The sequence below is a fragment of the Prionailurus viverrinus genome, chromosome F2 (assembly GCF_022837055.1).
Source record: "Prionailurus viverrinus isolate Anna chromosome F2, UM_Priviv_1.0, whole genome shotgun sequence".
In the NCBI taxonomy this organism is placed as follows: domain Eukaryota; kingdom Metazoa; phylum Chordata; class Mammalia; order Carnivora; family Felidae; genus Prionailurus; species Prionailurus viverrinus.
In genome coordinates, this window is record NC_062578.1 from 17770494 (window position 1) to 17787307 (window position 16814).

The 16814-nt window shown below is 35.1% G+C and overlaps 1 protein-coding gene across 5 annotated transcripts in view; it reads right to left on the reverse strand.

Annotated features, from left to right (window-relative positions):
- Positions 1-16814, reverse strand: part of ARFGEF1 (ADP ribosylation factor guanine nucleotide exchange factor 1) — a 149043-nt gene that overhangs the window by 23728 nt on the left and 108501 nt on the right. For all 5 annotated transcript variants that reach the window (XR_007148496.1, XM_047841934.1, XM_047841937.1 and 2 more), the window contains 8 exons: positions 11922-12012; positions 6727-6767; positions 6466-6635; positions 5954-6105; positions 5643-5815; positions 4718-4878; positions 3681-3811; positions 213-342 (listed from right to left, as the gene is read on the reverse strand). Coding sequence is in view for 4 of the 5 variants with exons in the window: in XM_047841934.1 (XP_047697890.1) it covers positions 213-342; positions 3681-3811; positions 4718-4878; positions 5643-5815; positions 5954-6105; positions 6466-6635; positions 6727-6767; positions 11922-12012 (1049 nt within the window). In the remaining variant the exon portion in view is untranslated. The remainder of the gene's footprint in view (positions 1-212; positions 343-3680; positions 3812-4717; positions 4879-5642; positions 5816-5953; positions 6106-6465; positions 6636-6726; positions 6768-11921; positions 12013-16814) is intronic.

The following is a 16814-nucleotide window of genomic DNA, read 5'->3' on the forward strand; positions in this document are numbered from 1 at the left end:
ACCAGAAGTCACTGAAAACAACCAATTCATTAACTCAGTTCTATCCCCAAATACTGTTCTTTATTTATAAAGACATACCTTTTATTATAATGAAAAATTCTCTAGTTTTTTTTCTTTTCCGTGTCCTTAATTTGAAATAGTAAACTGTATTAGGGAAAGTATTAAGAACCTTTTAACTTGACTGTGTTAAATAAAATTTCATTTTCTCTTACCTCTGTCTGCTGTTCTGGTAATTTCATGTTGTCAAAGATTCTGAAAACAATTCTAAATAAATCCTGCCACCAGTGTTTTTCGTAAGTGTGGCCATAAGTTTTCATTATTTCGAACATTACTGTTAAACCCCTAAAATGATAAAACACAAGTAGAAACACTGGAATACAAAAAAGCATGCTGCATCAGATTCCCCTCTTAAAATAGTTTTCAGAGTTCATAAAGCTAGTGAAAAAGTTTAGAAATAGTTTTAAACTAACACGTGATATTCAATTTTAAGAAATTTCAGCTATAGGGGTGCCTGGGTGGCTCAGTTGGTTAGGCGACCAACTTCGGCTCAGGTTATGATCTCACAGTACGTGAGTTCAAGCCCCGCGTCGGGCTCTGTGCTGACAGCTCAGGGCCTGGAGCCTGCTTCAGACTCTGTGTCTCCCACTCTCTCTAACCCTCCCCTGCTCATGCTCATGTGTCTCTCGGTCTCTCAATAATAAATAAACGTTTAAAAAAAAAAAAGGAAATTTCAGCTATAAACTAGGTTTCTTTAGGATGCATTTTGTAGGGAAAAACTCCAAAAGCCTTGGCCTTAAAATGTTTTATTTCATCTTTCCTTCACTCCCACCCTACCCTTCCCACATTTAAAAGTTGTAAAAGGTAATAAAGATTGCAAAAGATCATCATAAAATGAAGTTCTGGAAAATTTATAGGACTTTTTAGCTAACACTATAATTGTTCATATAGCATCTGTAAACAAAAGGAATTATAAAACTGACTGACTATGACATTCATGTGAGTGGTTTGCTGCCCACCGTATTCTAGGCACAGAGCAATGCCTGTCACCCATGAGGCACACAGTAAGTATCTATTGAATAAACTGCTTAGTATCACATTCACTATCTTTTGTTTAAGTGTTAAAACTAAAACTCAACATTGTCTTCCTGATTCTTTATTATCTTCCTCTAAATAATAATGCCTTCAGGTAACCATTAAAAAGCTTGATCTTTTCTCTATATGTTATTTTCTTCTAACAAAATATAGGTATCCCTCCATTTAGAAAAGGCTTATATTTTAAAAAGTCTGATGATAAGCCATTACAAAATTTTCTCTAAAATGTCTGATGATAAGCCATAATAAAATTTTCTCTGAAAGACTCCGTAAGGACTGGTTCACAGTCCAGCTCATTTACTGCTGTGCTACCTCCAGGCCTTGTACAAGTCTGGCACATAACAGGCTCTAAATAAATATTTGTTAAATAAACATGTGAAGTAACATAGTAGTAGTTTGGTACTACAGTAAGTTCACAGCACTTTATCTGACCCATAAGATAGCTAATGTATATAACGAAACGTAAGGAAACCGTAGTAAACAAATTCCTACAGAAGAAACACCCTCTCTTCTGTGGGAGAAGCCTATCAAAACTCCTTGTTTCCCTACAACAGAACAAGGCTCCTTTTTCCTCCATCTCCTGAGCTTGAAATCCATTTCTTCCCACTCTAAGTAACTGGATGCCAACTCCCACAGCTAGGGTAAGAGGAATCCTGTTTCTTCCAGGCCCCGAAAGCAAACACAAATCCACAGAGGCTTCCAAGGATTTTCACTGTTCAAGAAGTCTTTTTGAAAGCAATACTTAAGTTGCTGATATAGGGAAAAATAGTGTTTGAGACCCTAGGTTAATGAACCAATCCTAAATCCATAGAATTTTGAGGCAATCAAATAAAAACATACGTGAAAGTACTGTGTAATTAATCTGTTACACAAATCATGGCATTACATTTTAGTGAGAGAGAGAGTGTGCATGAGTGGGGAAGAGGGGCAGAGGGAGAGACAAAGAATCTTTAGCAGGCTCCACGCTCAGTGTGGAGCTGACGTGGTGTTTGATTTCACAACCATGAGATCATGACCTGAGCCAAAATCAAGAGTTGGGCCTTTAATTGACTGAGCCACCCATGTTCCTCCATGGTACTACATTTTTAAATGTAGTCTACATATCAGCCCTTACAAATCCTGGAATGAAATAAGAAAAAGCCATTACTGAACAAAGTTTACTCATATTTTTCCTCTCCTTTACTAGCTAGAATATATATCTTCTCTTCTCTTTAACAACTAAAACTCATCCATTATCTGAACATGGGATATGGCAAGAAGGAAAGCAGGATGATCCCAGACAAGGACAGGCTCAAAAGCTAAGAAAGCAGGTAGGTCCTTTGTCAAATAAATTTCTACAAACAAACAAGGGCAGTGAGGGGGTACTGAGTTTATAAGACTTGTCCATCATGATATGTTGGTTGCTCCACTGAGGTGGCTGGACAACAGAAAACTGTAAATCTTAATAATTTAGATTAATATGAATCAGGGGTTATCTTGAAGTTTATCAAGCTCCTAACAGGTCCACTGCCAAATAATCTTCAATGCCTAAATGCAAAATAAAATGCTGTATAAGTTCTTATGATTACTAAATTCTCTGACAAATTCCCAAGGTTTGAGTCTTATTTTGGATTACTTAACCTAATTTTATAAAAATCTCTTTTTATAACAAATAAAAATGAAGTTTCTTAGGATATGTATCACACTTAACCTTGGATGGGGATGAGGCTGGTTGTGGCATAAAGTGAGGAAGGAGAAATTCATTCCTTCATTATAGTTCTATCATTGATATGTTATAAGTTTGTATGTACTACCGGTATAGTTTAAAAATCCAATGGAGTTAATTGCCGAAATGACTAATGATTCTCCCTAAAAAGAAGATGGGATACATAAAAGAAGGAATTTATTTAAACACAAAATTGAACTCATGATGCCTCAAGCACTTGTTGACAGATAACAGGATATACAAACTGGCAATTTCAATCTGGCAGTCAAAAAGGTAGTTATGATAAAAATTTTACTATGGGATTGACAGGAGCTGTAACATGAGAAGTACATACTGAATGCTTATCCAGTTACATTACATCCATAATCGTTTCTTTGCAAATGGACTATACATTCATATAGATCTTTTAATGAGAATGTATTTTTGAAAGATCTCACTTCTTTTTAATAGACCTACATTATTCAAAACTGTTACTGACCAGTCTTCAAAGAGAAATGGTTCTTTATCTAAAATCCACCAAGCGTGTGCATTTGGAGATTCTTCTAGCATTCATCAGGAAATAAAATAAATTTTGCCACTAACTTCAATTTCTAATTGGAAACAAACATATGAAAAGATAGAATGTGTGAACAAATGAACACAGAAGCTAAAACTCAAAGTAGGATGCTATAAGAAAATGTTAAGGAAAAGTAATGTATTTCCATTTTTACTGTTGCTCCATTTAACATATTTTAAAATCTGTCTAATAATTGCTATACTGATAAAACACCTGACTTACGACGGACTTAGGGCCTTTAACTATCGAATTTGTGTTCACATGAGAAAAGTTAATTTAAGTCAAAATGAGCCTTTCAAAATTGTAGTTACAAACACTGATTGTTACCTGGTTCTTACATCTAATTTGCATCTGTTGATGATACAGGATAACTCAAAGAGAATTGGGAACCATCCTCTCACCCACACCCTGTCTTCAGGCGCCACATTCATATCATCGCTTGTGTATTCCTTGAAAGCCTTCAAGAAGAAAGGTAGATATACTTAAGGCAAAATATAACACCTGTACAATATTTCACCAAACAAATTTTTTAAATGTTTTACAAATTCAAAGTCAGCACTTTGATAAATAACAATGTATAAAAAGATGGAGATTACAACTGCTTAAAAAGAGCACTGGACTAGAATCCAAAAGTTGGTTTCAGCTTCAACTCTGACACCAGCTTTTCTGCTTTTTACGCCAGGTTAAATCAGGTTTCCATTTTTATCATTTCATGGTTATGACACCATGCAGCCACACTAACCACCCCTGGGAAGTGTGAAGGTCAAATGAGTTGATGTATGTAAAAAGTACTAAGCACCCCATAGGTCCAAGTTGGTGTGCAGTAAAATCTTTCTGTAATGTACCACTTTTCTTGATGACAGTTACAGAGACAGATTCAGATACGCAAGATAAGGCTGGCAGCCAATTTGACCTTTTACTTCACTGTTTAAGCCTACAATCACCCAGACAGTCAACCTCAGTACTGCACAGCACAACATGTAGGGAACAGTATACAGAAATGGCTAAAAACATAGGCTTGGTTCAAACCCTAGGTCTCCTTTACTAGCCCTGCAACCATGGAGACATTTTTTTAACTTCTCTGGCCTCAGATGCCTTATCTGTATGGGGCTATAAACACTACCTATCCCATAAAGTATAGAAGACTAAACAAGTTAATACATGTGAAATACTCAGAAAAACACCTGACACCTTTAATAAATAATAGCTGTCATTTCTAAACACTTCAGTAAGAATCAAGCTTAGATAATTTTGGGGTTTACTGAAAAATAAATGCTTCATATACCCTGGATTCCCAAATAAACTTCTATCTCAGAATGGAAATAAATACTCAGCATAATTTTGTTTACTAAATGACGCTATACCTGAGGTCTATCAGACACATATTTTGCACAATGGCGAATAAGTCGAATTGCTTCCATACTTGTGTCTGGGAAAGCTGCATTGCACGCAAATTCAGACAAACACTTCACTGCATCCTGGAAAGAATCAATGGTCGCTGGAAAGTGTTTTTCAAACACAAGAGCTAAAAGGGTGGAAAATATATCAAGATAATTATAATTTTTCAATTATTCTTACCTGCAACAAAAAAACATCAACCCCTAGATGTAGAGCATACTTAACGGTTAAGGGTTTCGATGTCTAACAGACATGGCGTCACGTCTGTCATCACCGCTTACTTGACTGCTTTGAGTAGTAGGGGACAGGGACACAGGTCTGTGTTCTGTTTACACTATAAACCCAGCACCTAATGCAGTGACAGTACACAGTAGGTACTGAATCAGCAGATCTTGAATTACATTTAACCCATCTGTATTTCAGTTTCTTAATCTATAAAAAATGATAATGGTCATCATTATCTTTCAATCAGGCTTAACTTACATCCTAAGTATTTCATTCTCCTTTACAGTCAAAGGAGGCTGTGTAACATAGTGGTCAAAAACCTTTCCCTGGCTTTGAATCCCAACTCCATCATTCACCCTAACCTCACTGGGCCCGAGTTTCCTGACCTATTAAAAAGGGGATAATGAAAATACTTATCTCATAGAGCTGTTGTGAAGACTGAAGGAAACACATTCAGAGTACGTTATTGTGTTTGCCATACAGTAAACGTTCAATAAATGTTAACTATAATAATAACAGTATTACAGTCATTATTTACTCTGTTTCTACAGGCAAAATTTAGTAAACTTAAAGCCATAACAGGTCCATAATCTTACACTTGTATTATCTCTGGAACACATTTTTTTGTTTTGTTTTTAACTTGAACACAGCCAGAAGAATACTCACTGACAATGTGCCCTGTTGTTTGGAATGCAAGTTCCACTATGCTTTCATCTTGATCAGATGCAGCTAGATGAAACACAGAGAAAATGTTCTTCCATCCGGACCGAATGTTAGCAGCTTGAGAATTAACCATCTGTGCTATACAACGTACAACCATATCTCGAATTGTTGGGGACCTAAAATATTAATATAATTGCGTGGATATACACACAGATAAAACCCATCAGTTTTTTTTCCTTTCTTCTGTTTCTCCCCCTTCTGTGGAAAATAATAAAGTATTTTTATGATATTAAGCAATTCAACAAATGTAATACCTGTTTCGTTTCATTATATGTTCAAAAGGTCTTAAGAAATCCTTCTGGAATCTGAAATTAGCAAGCTCCCCTTTCTCTAAGAACTTCATTGACAATTGCCTCAAGGAGTCTACTGCAAAAATAGCTACATCTTCATTAGGATTACAGCCAACCTGTAATGGCAACAGAAATATAGGGTGCTATTGTCAGCAGTGAAAATCCATCTCTTCATTTTTCTTTTAGAAAAAGTATAGAACTCATAGCATAGACAGGTAAATCCTAAGATTCTCCACAAAGACACTAGGTGTACTGATAATATTTCTCAACAAGAAAAATACACTTTAACTAAATTCTTAAAACTTAAGGTAATCACTTCTAAAAAGAAAAACAGGATTCAAACGGTTTTCTATTTTCAATTAGAAAAATGTAATTTAGAAAAGCTAGAATAGGAAAAAGCCTCAATTACATTATAAGGAATTTCAAAACACGAAACATATTACAAATGTAAGCGTATCTTCTAATTATTCAAATACCTTATTAAAATGATCACCAATAACTTCCCAAATTCGAGACCACTGCAGTCTTATTCTTCCCATGTTGTAATATGATATTTCTACTATTTTCTGTAGACTAAACATTCTTGGGTGTGTAGTGGAAAGTAATTCATCCATAGACACAGCACAGAGCCAACGGACAAAATCCACTATAATATAAACAGATATATATTTTTTCAGCTTTCAAGTTTTTTTTAGCCAAAAAACCAATTTGTAAGTGAAATAAATGTATATACTTACCAATAGCATTTCCATCTAGCCTTGTTGACCCTGTAAATATTCTAAAGAAAGAAAACCATAATTCAAAAATTTATAAAGTCTGACTTCTGCTACATCAATTCAGAAGTAAGTAGCCTGAGGTATTAGCTACTTTAAATCTGTTTTAAGGGAACAAAAACATCAGGTAGTCAAATGAATATTTTATCATATAGTTTAATAACAAGTATAGTTTGGATGTTCCTCCGTCCCTCCTTCGTATTCAGTAATATGAGTAAGAATATATCGTTGTAATTTTACTAGTAAATTTATAAACACTAGATGGGTATCTCATGAAACTCTAAGAATAAAAAAATACCAATTTGTAAAACGAATTAAACATTGGCACACTACAAAACAGAAGGTTTTTCATTTTTCCTGATTATCTACTAGCATTAAACACATTCTTAAAATGGAAATTTCGACTTTTTTACAAGTATCATATGTTTGGTTAGAAAACTCATTTATGTTAAATTACAAGCAATTTAAGAGAAACTTGTAAAGTAGTCTCCAATCGTTTAACCAAGAAGTGGCTAAATAACTTTTCTTAGAAAATTCAAATATTTAGAGTTAAGATATGCTGTCCAGCTTTGCCCAGCTTTCTTCACTCAGCAATTTTTGTTTCAAAGTTTCATAGAAGATTTCAGCATAAATCTACTATATTAGCCCTCTTTTAAAAGTCTGCATTTTTACCCATCCTCTGGGTTTGTAACCGAGGGTTCGATGTGACTTCCAGGATGAACTGATATTCAATTTAAATTGTGTACCGTAGGCTTTGCATGACAAAATGGAAACCTTAAAGGCGGGAGCAGGTCAAATATTAAACTTAGAAATAAAAGTAATCATAGTGACAGTGATGGCTACCAACAATTACAAGGTGGGTACTATTCTAAGTGTTTTATATGTATCTACTCATTTAATAATCACAAATACTTTGTGAAGTGGGTATTTGTAGACTTTCAATTTTATCAACATAGAAACTGACACATAAAGGTATTTTAATAACTTCCTCAACGTCACAGAACTTGTAAGTGCTACAGCCAAGATTCAAACCAAGACGGGCACACTCCAGAATCCACTCTCTTAACTACTTTGCTGTATTACCTCACACTTAACCTGAGCAAAACATGAGCATTTAAAATTTATTGTTTTTTTCCTATTATGTCCACTATATCCATGTTCTGAATATATAATGGTTTTTTAACCTTAGTGCCCTTGAATGTCTTTCCACGTGTTCTGGCAATGAGTAACAAAAACACGACAGGAAAAACAGCCTAAAAACTGACAAGATGATAACTCAGAAACTGATCTGCTAAAGGGATATTTTAAAACTTCCTCTGCTGCTCTTGTCAGAACAAAACAATACTTCAAAGATCTGGCTGAGAACACAATCTGGAGGAAAAAATAGAATAGTAAGTCCCCATTTAATCCAGTGGATAGACTGAATTCAGAAACTAAAAATATACAAAGCCTACAAAGTTCTCACATGAACAAAAATGAAAACTGCTAGAGTGCACATTATAAATGTCATTAGCTGATTTCTCAAACTACTGTATTCTCATAGGTAATGGCTATTAAAAAAAAATACCACAAACAGAGACATATAAAAATTAGATAGTATACAGGAGAAACAACAGGAAAAGGAAGAAAAAAATTTCTTTAACTGAGAAGGAAGCATATGGCAAAGAGTAAAAGGGACAAAGAACAGAAGCAGAGAGGGAGATTATATGCAACTACAGGGGAAAGAAGCAACAAATTCTCTGAAGGCCCTGAAATAATGGTGAACAAGAACAGGGAAATACCAGTAGCAATCAGACAGGTTCTATAGACTCAGGGTGACAGGAGAAGTTAGGGGGAGCATGCATCCTGAAAAAGGGCATTCAAATTCCTACTCACTTTGGTAGCCTCTGAGGGGTCACTCTATGTCTAGTAATGCTCCACTACAGATAAGCCATACAGTAGAGCACAGAAGTCTGTGGAGGCATTTAAAGTTAAGCCTTCATAAACTAAGGCAGGAGAACAGAGCTATGTTTCACAAAATCAGTCTAGGAAATGGACTCTACATTCCCTGTATGAAAAGCAAAGGACAGACGCATGAGAACCTTGTGTGTTAATATTAAAAGACATGCTCTGAAAAGTACTAGCAGGAAAATAGAATAGATTACTGCTTCATCCACAAAATGAAAGCACTGTGGCAACACAAAAAAAAAGGGGGGGGGGACAAAACCTGCAGATTCTGAATCACATACATGTTAAACTGTATGCACTAAAGAGGCAGACTAAATTACTGTATTATGTAAAAAGTTTTCACAGTGAAAATATCAGAGGTAACACTTATTTCTTAGACCTAACTGGAAGATGCTTGTGAGCAAATACAGTTGGGGATGAGCTACATGTATTTTCTGATAGGTGACAGAATGTTCCAAAGTGTGAGATGGGCCAGTATAAAGCTAGATTTGGTGTGCTTAAAGTTAATAAAAACAAAAACTATGGTACTGTTTTTTCACTTTTAGCAGTAAATCATTCCTAGACAAAACCTATTCCTGCACAGGTTAGTAATACTCACTAACCTGGTCTAGTTTAGCAATGTCTAACAAATTCTACCCTAGCAAATCCTAAGGATCAGGTACTATAGATTAAACAGCCCATATTCTCCTAAATTCTAATGGTTTGGGATTCCTAAAACAAAAGTGGAGAAAATTTTATCATCTTAAAACTTTCACTTTTTATTTTTTATGTAGGAGAAATTTTAATAGAATGAAACAATTTTACATATATTATTTGTTCCATCATATTCAAAGCCCAAGTTACAAGAGCTAACAAACACAAATCACAGATTTTTAATGGAGATGTCTGAGGTTGAATGGGACAACTTTCATTTTAAATAATAAATTAATCAGTCTCCATTGTGACGCTCCAAAAGGCAAAAATGCATTCCAAGAGGTAGTTTGGAAGTCAGTGTTTTAGTGTGACAGACTCCGCAGCTTTGATCCCGCTTCTTGCTTACCATAGCAAGAGTATTTGCCTATATGCCCTTGGTTCCTTTTACATTAGGGGAACACGCATGCCCCAGGGCATGTGGGTCCTCCAAAGGGTGTCCTTTGTCTCTTCCACATGAAAAAATTAGAGACCTTGGAAGGAATGTTATTCTGAAGCTTTGTGGAATTCAGATACCCATCTTACAGCTTTTAATAGAATCATATACGTTTTCTGTTAAGAAACAGAAGCTATACATAATTAAGCAAAAAAGAGCTACTTTGATTATTCATGTTTACTTCTTTACTTGTCATAACAGATTATTCATAACAACAGGCCTAAGGACAAGAAAATTACTTTTTGCAGACAAGTACAGAACTTTCCAGGGTGATGCCTGACAATATTTGCATCACTGTCTTGAATATCTAGGTTATCTAAATGACTTGGCTTATGAATTAGAGTCAGGATATTACATGTGAAAATAAACTCATATATTCAGAAACAGAAGAAATTTAATGAGAAAGTGAAAGGCACCAAATAAGAATATAATCTTATAATAAAATCAAAGACGTCACTTTTAATGCTTTCTCTATGAGCTAAAATTTCAATATTGAGGTTTTGTATAAAGTTGGACATTGGATTTATGGTCATAGAAGTTATCTGGCGATGATGAATTTGAGACAACAAAGTACTAATAGAAAGAATTTGTGTTAAGAATCCTCTAAAATATACTTAAATTCTTAAAATGGAGAGGCATATCATTTGTTCAAATGAGAGACATGTCTCCCTGCAACAAACAGTGGATGTATAGGTAAATTAGAACTTGGTATGGTCATATAAAATATACTATGGAAACAAATAGGTAAAATGTTGACTCTTGCCTGAAGAGATTCTCATAATGATAGTGAAGAGGATTTTTTGCAAGTCCAGAAAATAATTTGGAAAAAAGCTACCGTGATGGCAGAAGGGGAGACATTACACTGTTCTACAGTTGTACATGCAGGCAGAGAGGTGGAGAGGATAAGAGTGTACACTCAAGAGATATGCTGCCTGAACGTATGTCCTGGCACCACTCCTCAAATTCTCTGTGGATGAAACGGTTATCACAATAATAAGACAAGATTAACTGTGGGGATGAGCAAGTTATTTGATCCCCCTCTGTCTCCATTTCCTCATTTGCAAATTAACGACACTACTACTACTACTACTCATCTCATGAGGTTACTGGAAGGGTTAAATGAAATAATACATGTAAAGCACTTTGCAAAGTGCCAAGCACGTTGTTACGCCTTCAAGTTACACAGTACATGTCAGATGACACACAATCTTTGTTCAGCCTTCACAAGGTAAAGGTAAATGACCTCCTTCCCCTAAAAAAAAAAAAGGTCAGCAAAAAGACATTACAGAGTTCTTTTTCAAGGAAAAAGTTGCATGGAATATTTGGAATGTTTTCCACGGTCAGTAGCCACTGAACACCCTAGTTCAGTCTGTACTTAGAGCAAAATGTTTTATCTGAAGTAAAATAATGGATTAGTGTAAGTTTCCAAGCACCGAGAAAAAAAAATACATGTTATATTTTTTAAAGTTTCATCAGAAGCAATAAAAAAAATTTAAGTATCAGTGATGTAAAATGTTAAGTTTCAAATATTTGGGCACTCACCTAGAAAAACCTAACCTTCAAAAGAACATTTAGTATGGGTTTACTGTTAGAAAACAATAAATACGAGGAATACTTGATAGTGTATACAATATACAAATTCCAAAGTCCTTTCCAAAGAAGTCTGCATTGAGAATTGCCACCAAATCCTTCATTTATTCATAATGCAGTCATATCAAATAGGACTTGAAGACACTTTCCATTTTCACACAGGGATAGTAAGAGCAATTAGTTTTCTATAAAAGACATAAAATGTGTTCTTTTTCATCAAGATTACCATTTCCATAATGCCCACTAATATCTATTTTAAGTTCAATTTTCATATTGTTTTTCTCCTTCCTATATTCCATGATCTATAGAGAAAAATTATAGGTATTTCATCATGTAAATTGCAATATATCACAATACAGTCTTAATTGCTTCAGCAAAGTTATTCTGGCAATAGTGTTTTTTTTTTTTTTTTTTACTACTACTGAGCAAAATATATCTAAATGCTACAGAATAATAATTGTATTCATTCAAAAAGGGAATAAAATAAATACCTTACCTATCTACAGCAACAACGACACTTTGAGAACTGGTTTCTCCAATGGATTCCTGAATACTTGCTATCTGCTTCCAGTCCACATTTCCTCCAACTACCACGCATAAAAAGAGAGTCATTTCAGCTTGAAAATAATTCAGTGGAAGAATACACCTACAGTTCTAAAACATATTTCTGAAACCAGTTATTTTCCTAATGAGAGAAATAAAGCTTTTGGTGAATAGTGACCTATTTGGCCTCAGGGACCTATATCAAAGCCAAATGTGCTTAATTAGCTATACTAAGTGGCATACAGACATGGATGGTTATAAAGACAAATTGTGCTTGCAAAGATCAACAAATTAAGGGCACTGAGAATTTAGATCACAAATTTAATCACACTAGGCACAATTTCCCTTAATGTTGAAGAAATAACACTAACTGCACTCCCAATGTTATCTTCTTAGGTTGATTCCCAATGCCATATGATTGGATCTCCCTGTCATTTAATCTCCAGTCCTCTATTTACAGATGCTTATTGGAAATTATACCTGTATTTTCTAACATCCCCTTATTCAAAAGAATTATTTTTCTTTCCCTCAAAAACTGGTCCCACATGTTGAACAGCAGAACAATTTCCCCAACTTCCAAACTCTTAACCTCTCCATCACCTTGGATACCTTTCCCTTCCTCCACCAGTTACTAAATCTTTCTTTTGATCTGTTTTTGGTATCATTTCTTCCTTTTCATTCCTACTCAGTTTAGGCCCTTATAATTTCAGGCCCAGATTATAGACACAGTTTACTGACCGCTTTCCCTGCTGCTAATTTTTCCCCTCTTCAACCTCTCTCTCAGTCTCCTGTCAGGTTAACTTTTCTAAATCATTACATTCATTTTGCTTACTATTACTTGCAGGATAAAGCATAAATTTTTTAAGCCTAACATTTAAGGCACTGCCCTTCAACATTCTAGCCATTATATGTCTCTGTTCAGGCCATCCCTCGACTATCTAAAACTTATCTACTAAAACCCAATTTGAGTTTTCAGGAAGGATTCCATCCCATTGTTCCTCTGAACTAAGCATTTACTTAAATAAATAATAGTCAAATCAGGAATTTTTTCCATTAAGTTTCACATAAATTACTATACATGCGTTAATGTTGCCTTCTCAGCACAATAGGAAGTTACCTAAGGCAAGAAACCAAGTTACACATTTTTTTTTTTTTTTTTTTTTTGGTTATTTCTCTACCTTCCTCAACATTAAGTCCAAAGCAGATGTTAAATATTTGTTGACTCAAATGACCACACACTTAAATGCCTTTATGAATACAACCATAATAGATGATATTATTTAAAGCCGCCAAACTCAAATTTTCTTTCAGGAAATGAACAATGAAAAAGACGTGATCCTTGTCCTCACAGAATTTATTTTATAATTTACCAGGAAAGACAGACTTATAACCAACTTTAGTAAAATGTAATAATTACTTCATGGCTGAGATAAACTAATGACATATAATACAAATTTTACTAAATAGAACTAATTTTAATAGAAGAAGGGAGAACAGGGATGTTAGCTCATAGAAAGGCTTCACATATGATGATCTATTAAATCAAGTTGCACCTAGAAAGATGATCACATACGAAAGGAGGCAGAAGGAAAAGTAATTTAGGTACAAGGAGCAGCATATACTCTGGAAGGATGCAAGTAAATACCATGTTTTAACACACTTGCATAAGTTGAGGATCTGGCAGGGGACAAGAAAGAGGGAGAGAAAGATAAACTAAAATTAGAATGTGAAGAACACTTGACTGCCATGTTTAATGTACTGCCATTGAAAATAAGGAACAGACCTTTCAGAAGACTCACATGATCAAATCTATTTTCTAAAAAAATAATTCTGGTAGTGTCTGTAGAACACAGTGAAACAGGAAAAGATAATGGAGCTAGAAAGACTAAGTCTATTTCTATAATACAAATGAACAAGGATGAAAGCCTGAGATAAGTGACAGAGAATTGGGGTGATTAGGGAAACCGTGTCAAGCAACACTTGAAGCACGCGATCACGTTATAGGAATTCAACAAAGAAAAATCTATGGGAAAAAATAATGCCAATCACCACATAGCTTTCATGTCCTTTCTGGAAAGCTTTTATTTTTATATTTAAGAGCTTTTATTATTACATAGTAAACTGTAATCATTAATAAGAAACATATTTAGAGGAGTAAAAAAATATATAAAATGTTTAGCAATCCAAAGAACCTATTTCAGAAACACGTGAAATCAAAGATCTGTATGACACCGTAACATAACAGGCTAATAGTTTCAGTTTTACCAAATTGCTCAAAAGCACAAATATTCAGATTAACTAAGAACAAAGAGGTAGGTGTTGTGAATATTTACTTAAGATTTATAAGACCAAGACAATGAATTAAAAAAAAAATTTTTTTTTTTAATGTTTATTTGAGAGAGAGAGAGAGAGACAAAGTGTGAGTGGGGGGAGGGGCAGAGAGAGAGAGGGAGATACAGAATCCAAAGCAGGCTCCATGCTCTGAGCTGTCAGCGTAGAGCCCCACGCAGGACTCAAACTCATGAACCATGAGATCATGACCTGAGCTGAAGTTGGACAGTTAATCAACTGAGCCACCCTGGTGCCCCCCCCAGTGAATTTTTAAACTTTGATATACACCTTAAAAGAACAGTATGCATATAATTCTAATAATCATATGCTACGTATTCTTTACTATATACACAATTATCTATCTACCTACCTACCTATCTATCTAGGGAGAGACAGAGAGAGTGTGAGCAGCGAGGGGCAGAGAAAGAGGGAGAGAATCCCAAGCAGGTTCCCCGCAGTGAGTGCAGAGAGCCCAACATGGAGCTTGAACTCACGAAACCATGAGATCGTTTACCTGAGCCGAAATCAAGAGTTGCTAACTGGATGCATATGGTGCCCCCCATATGCTATGTACTCTTAGTAACTAAGTAACTTAGTAACTAAGTTTAATGTTTCCAAAAAGGATGAAGTACAGACTTATAGCATATCAGTTAGAAAATCAGATTAACATATACTCAGCCCAGTTAATGTGGTTACATGGAATATAAAAGAGGATACTAATTTATTTTAAAAAAATATAGATACATTGATTGATCGATAGATAAAACCTGCTCAAATGTCTGTACTACATCCTCTTCTAGCTTAAATTCTGACTACAGCGTCCTGCTGGAGAAAACATTTCTTGCCTGAGTTAGTGACAGGGCACAGATGGACAGGGGTGGAAATCTGCCACATTGGGCTAGTTGATAACCAATGAGATGGCCTGAAGGGAGGACTCTGCCCAACAGAAGCCAAGTCAACACAATGGATCCCTCTAGGATGCAGACTCCAAAATGAGAGAGCTAACCAATCAGGAATGAGTGGAGAATGGAGCAGCCCAAAAAGAAAAACAGATAAAGCATGAAAGACAGCTGGAAGACTATGGCTAATTGCTTGAAGAGTATGGCTTGGAAGCCCAAAATTTTTATTTCATTTCCAGAACCAATGAATGTTTATTTTTATGTAAATTCCCTTTTCCTGAAGTAAAAGGAAAGTCATCTCATATCTGTACAACTTAAGTAGCAGAACAGTGATCAAATTAATTTTAATTCATTTTTAAGTATACTAGGAAACATGATCAATAAGTATCATTATTTATCTTGTTTGACTAAAACTTTTAGAAGTTAAAATACTCCACTGGTGTTTTATTTTTAACGTAACCTACTGTTGTTACTTGCCACAATTAAGCCCTGGCAATTTGCACCTGTCATTATTTTAGCCTTCCTACATTCCAAAGGCCTTTTCAATCAATCAATCAAGCAAGCAAAAATAAAAGCCATTCAAAAGTTATTGAATCAATCGGTCCACATACATTTCAATTGTTGGTAAACAGCCTTCATCTGTATTTCAGGATTCCAGGTTACATGAAGGTGCTCAGGTAGTTCTAAATCCTGCTGCTGGGTCACCAAGTTATTAGATCTATACCTTCACGTCCCAGAACCACAGGATCTAAGATACAACTAGGGTAGCACAACTGCACTGCTGGCTGCCACAGTTGAAATATCGCTGGGAACTAATGTCCCCAGCCCAACTTGAAGCCACAACATGGTCCTGGTGTTTCTTCTTTCCCTATGGATCATTTTTTCAAACCTGAAGTTCTTTTGGATTTCTTAAGAATTTTTACTGAGAGCAACAAGAATTCATTAAAAGTCAAAAAGACAACATCCAAATATACAGTGCTACAGTACAAAACCTTAAAAGGTAAATATTCCTAGATCTCAGGTGTATTCTCTCCTGCTCTCTTTTAAGTTGGATCTCTAGATTTCTTAGATGGAAGTAGGATGGGGAAAATGGATAAAGAACAATCCAGAAACCATTAATATACCAGCCACTGTGCTAAGTCCATTTATACATAATCTTATTTAATCCTAACAACTCTGTAAATAGATATTGCCATTAGTTTCCAGAAGTGGAAACTGAAGCTCAGAGAGTTAAAGTAACTTGCACACAGTAAGGAAAAAATACAAATGAATTCACACCCCAAAATATAGCGTTCAAAGTCAAAGACAGTCTAAATGTTGCTTCTTCCCTGGTGGAACTCTTTCCATTTATGACTAAAATATATACTGTCATTGGTTCTTCTGTAGCCATTCTCACTAATATTTTCCTTTGTTCTGTTGGGTTAAACCTGGAAGTTCTTGGCCACACCTAGCTCACAAGGAACCATGGGAAAGTTTCCATACCAGTATGAGTTTGGTTAGGTCTGCATAGTGCCTTTAAAAAATATGATATGAATGCTTTCTTTCTTCAGTTGCCCCAAGTATTTATCATCTTATACAAGCCTTCACTCATTTAAGTGACCTGATTAGTCTTAAAA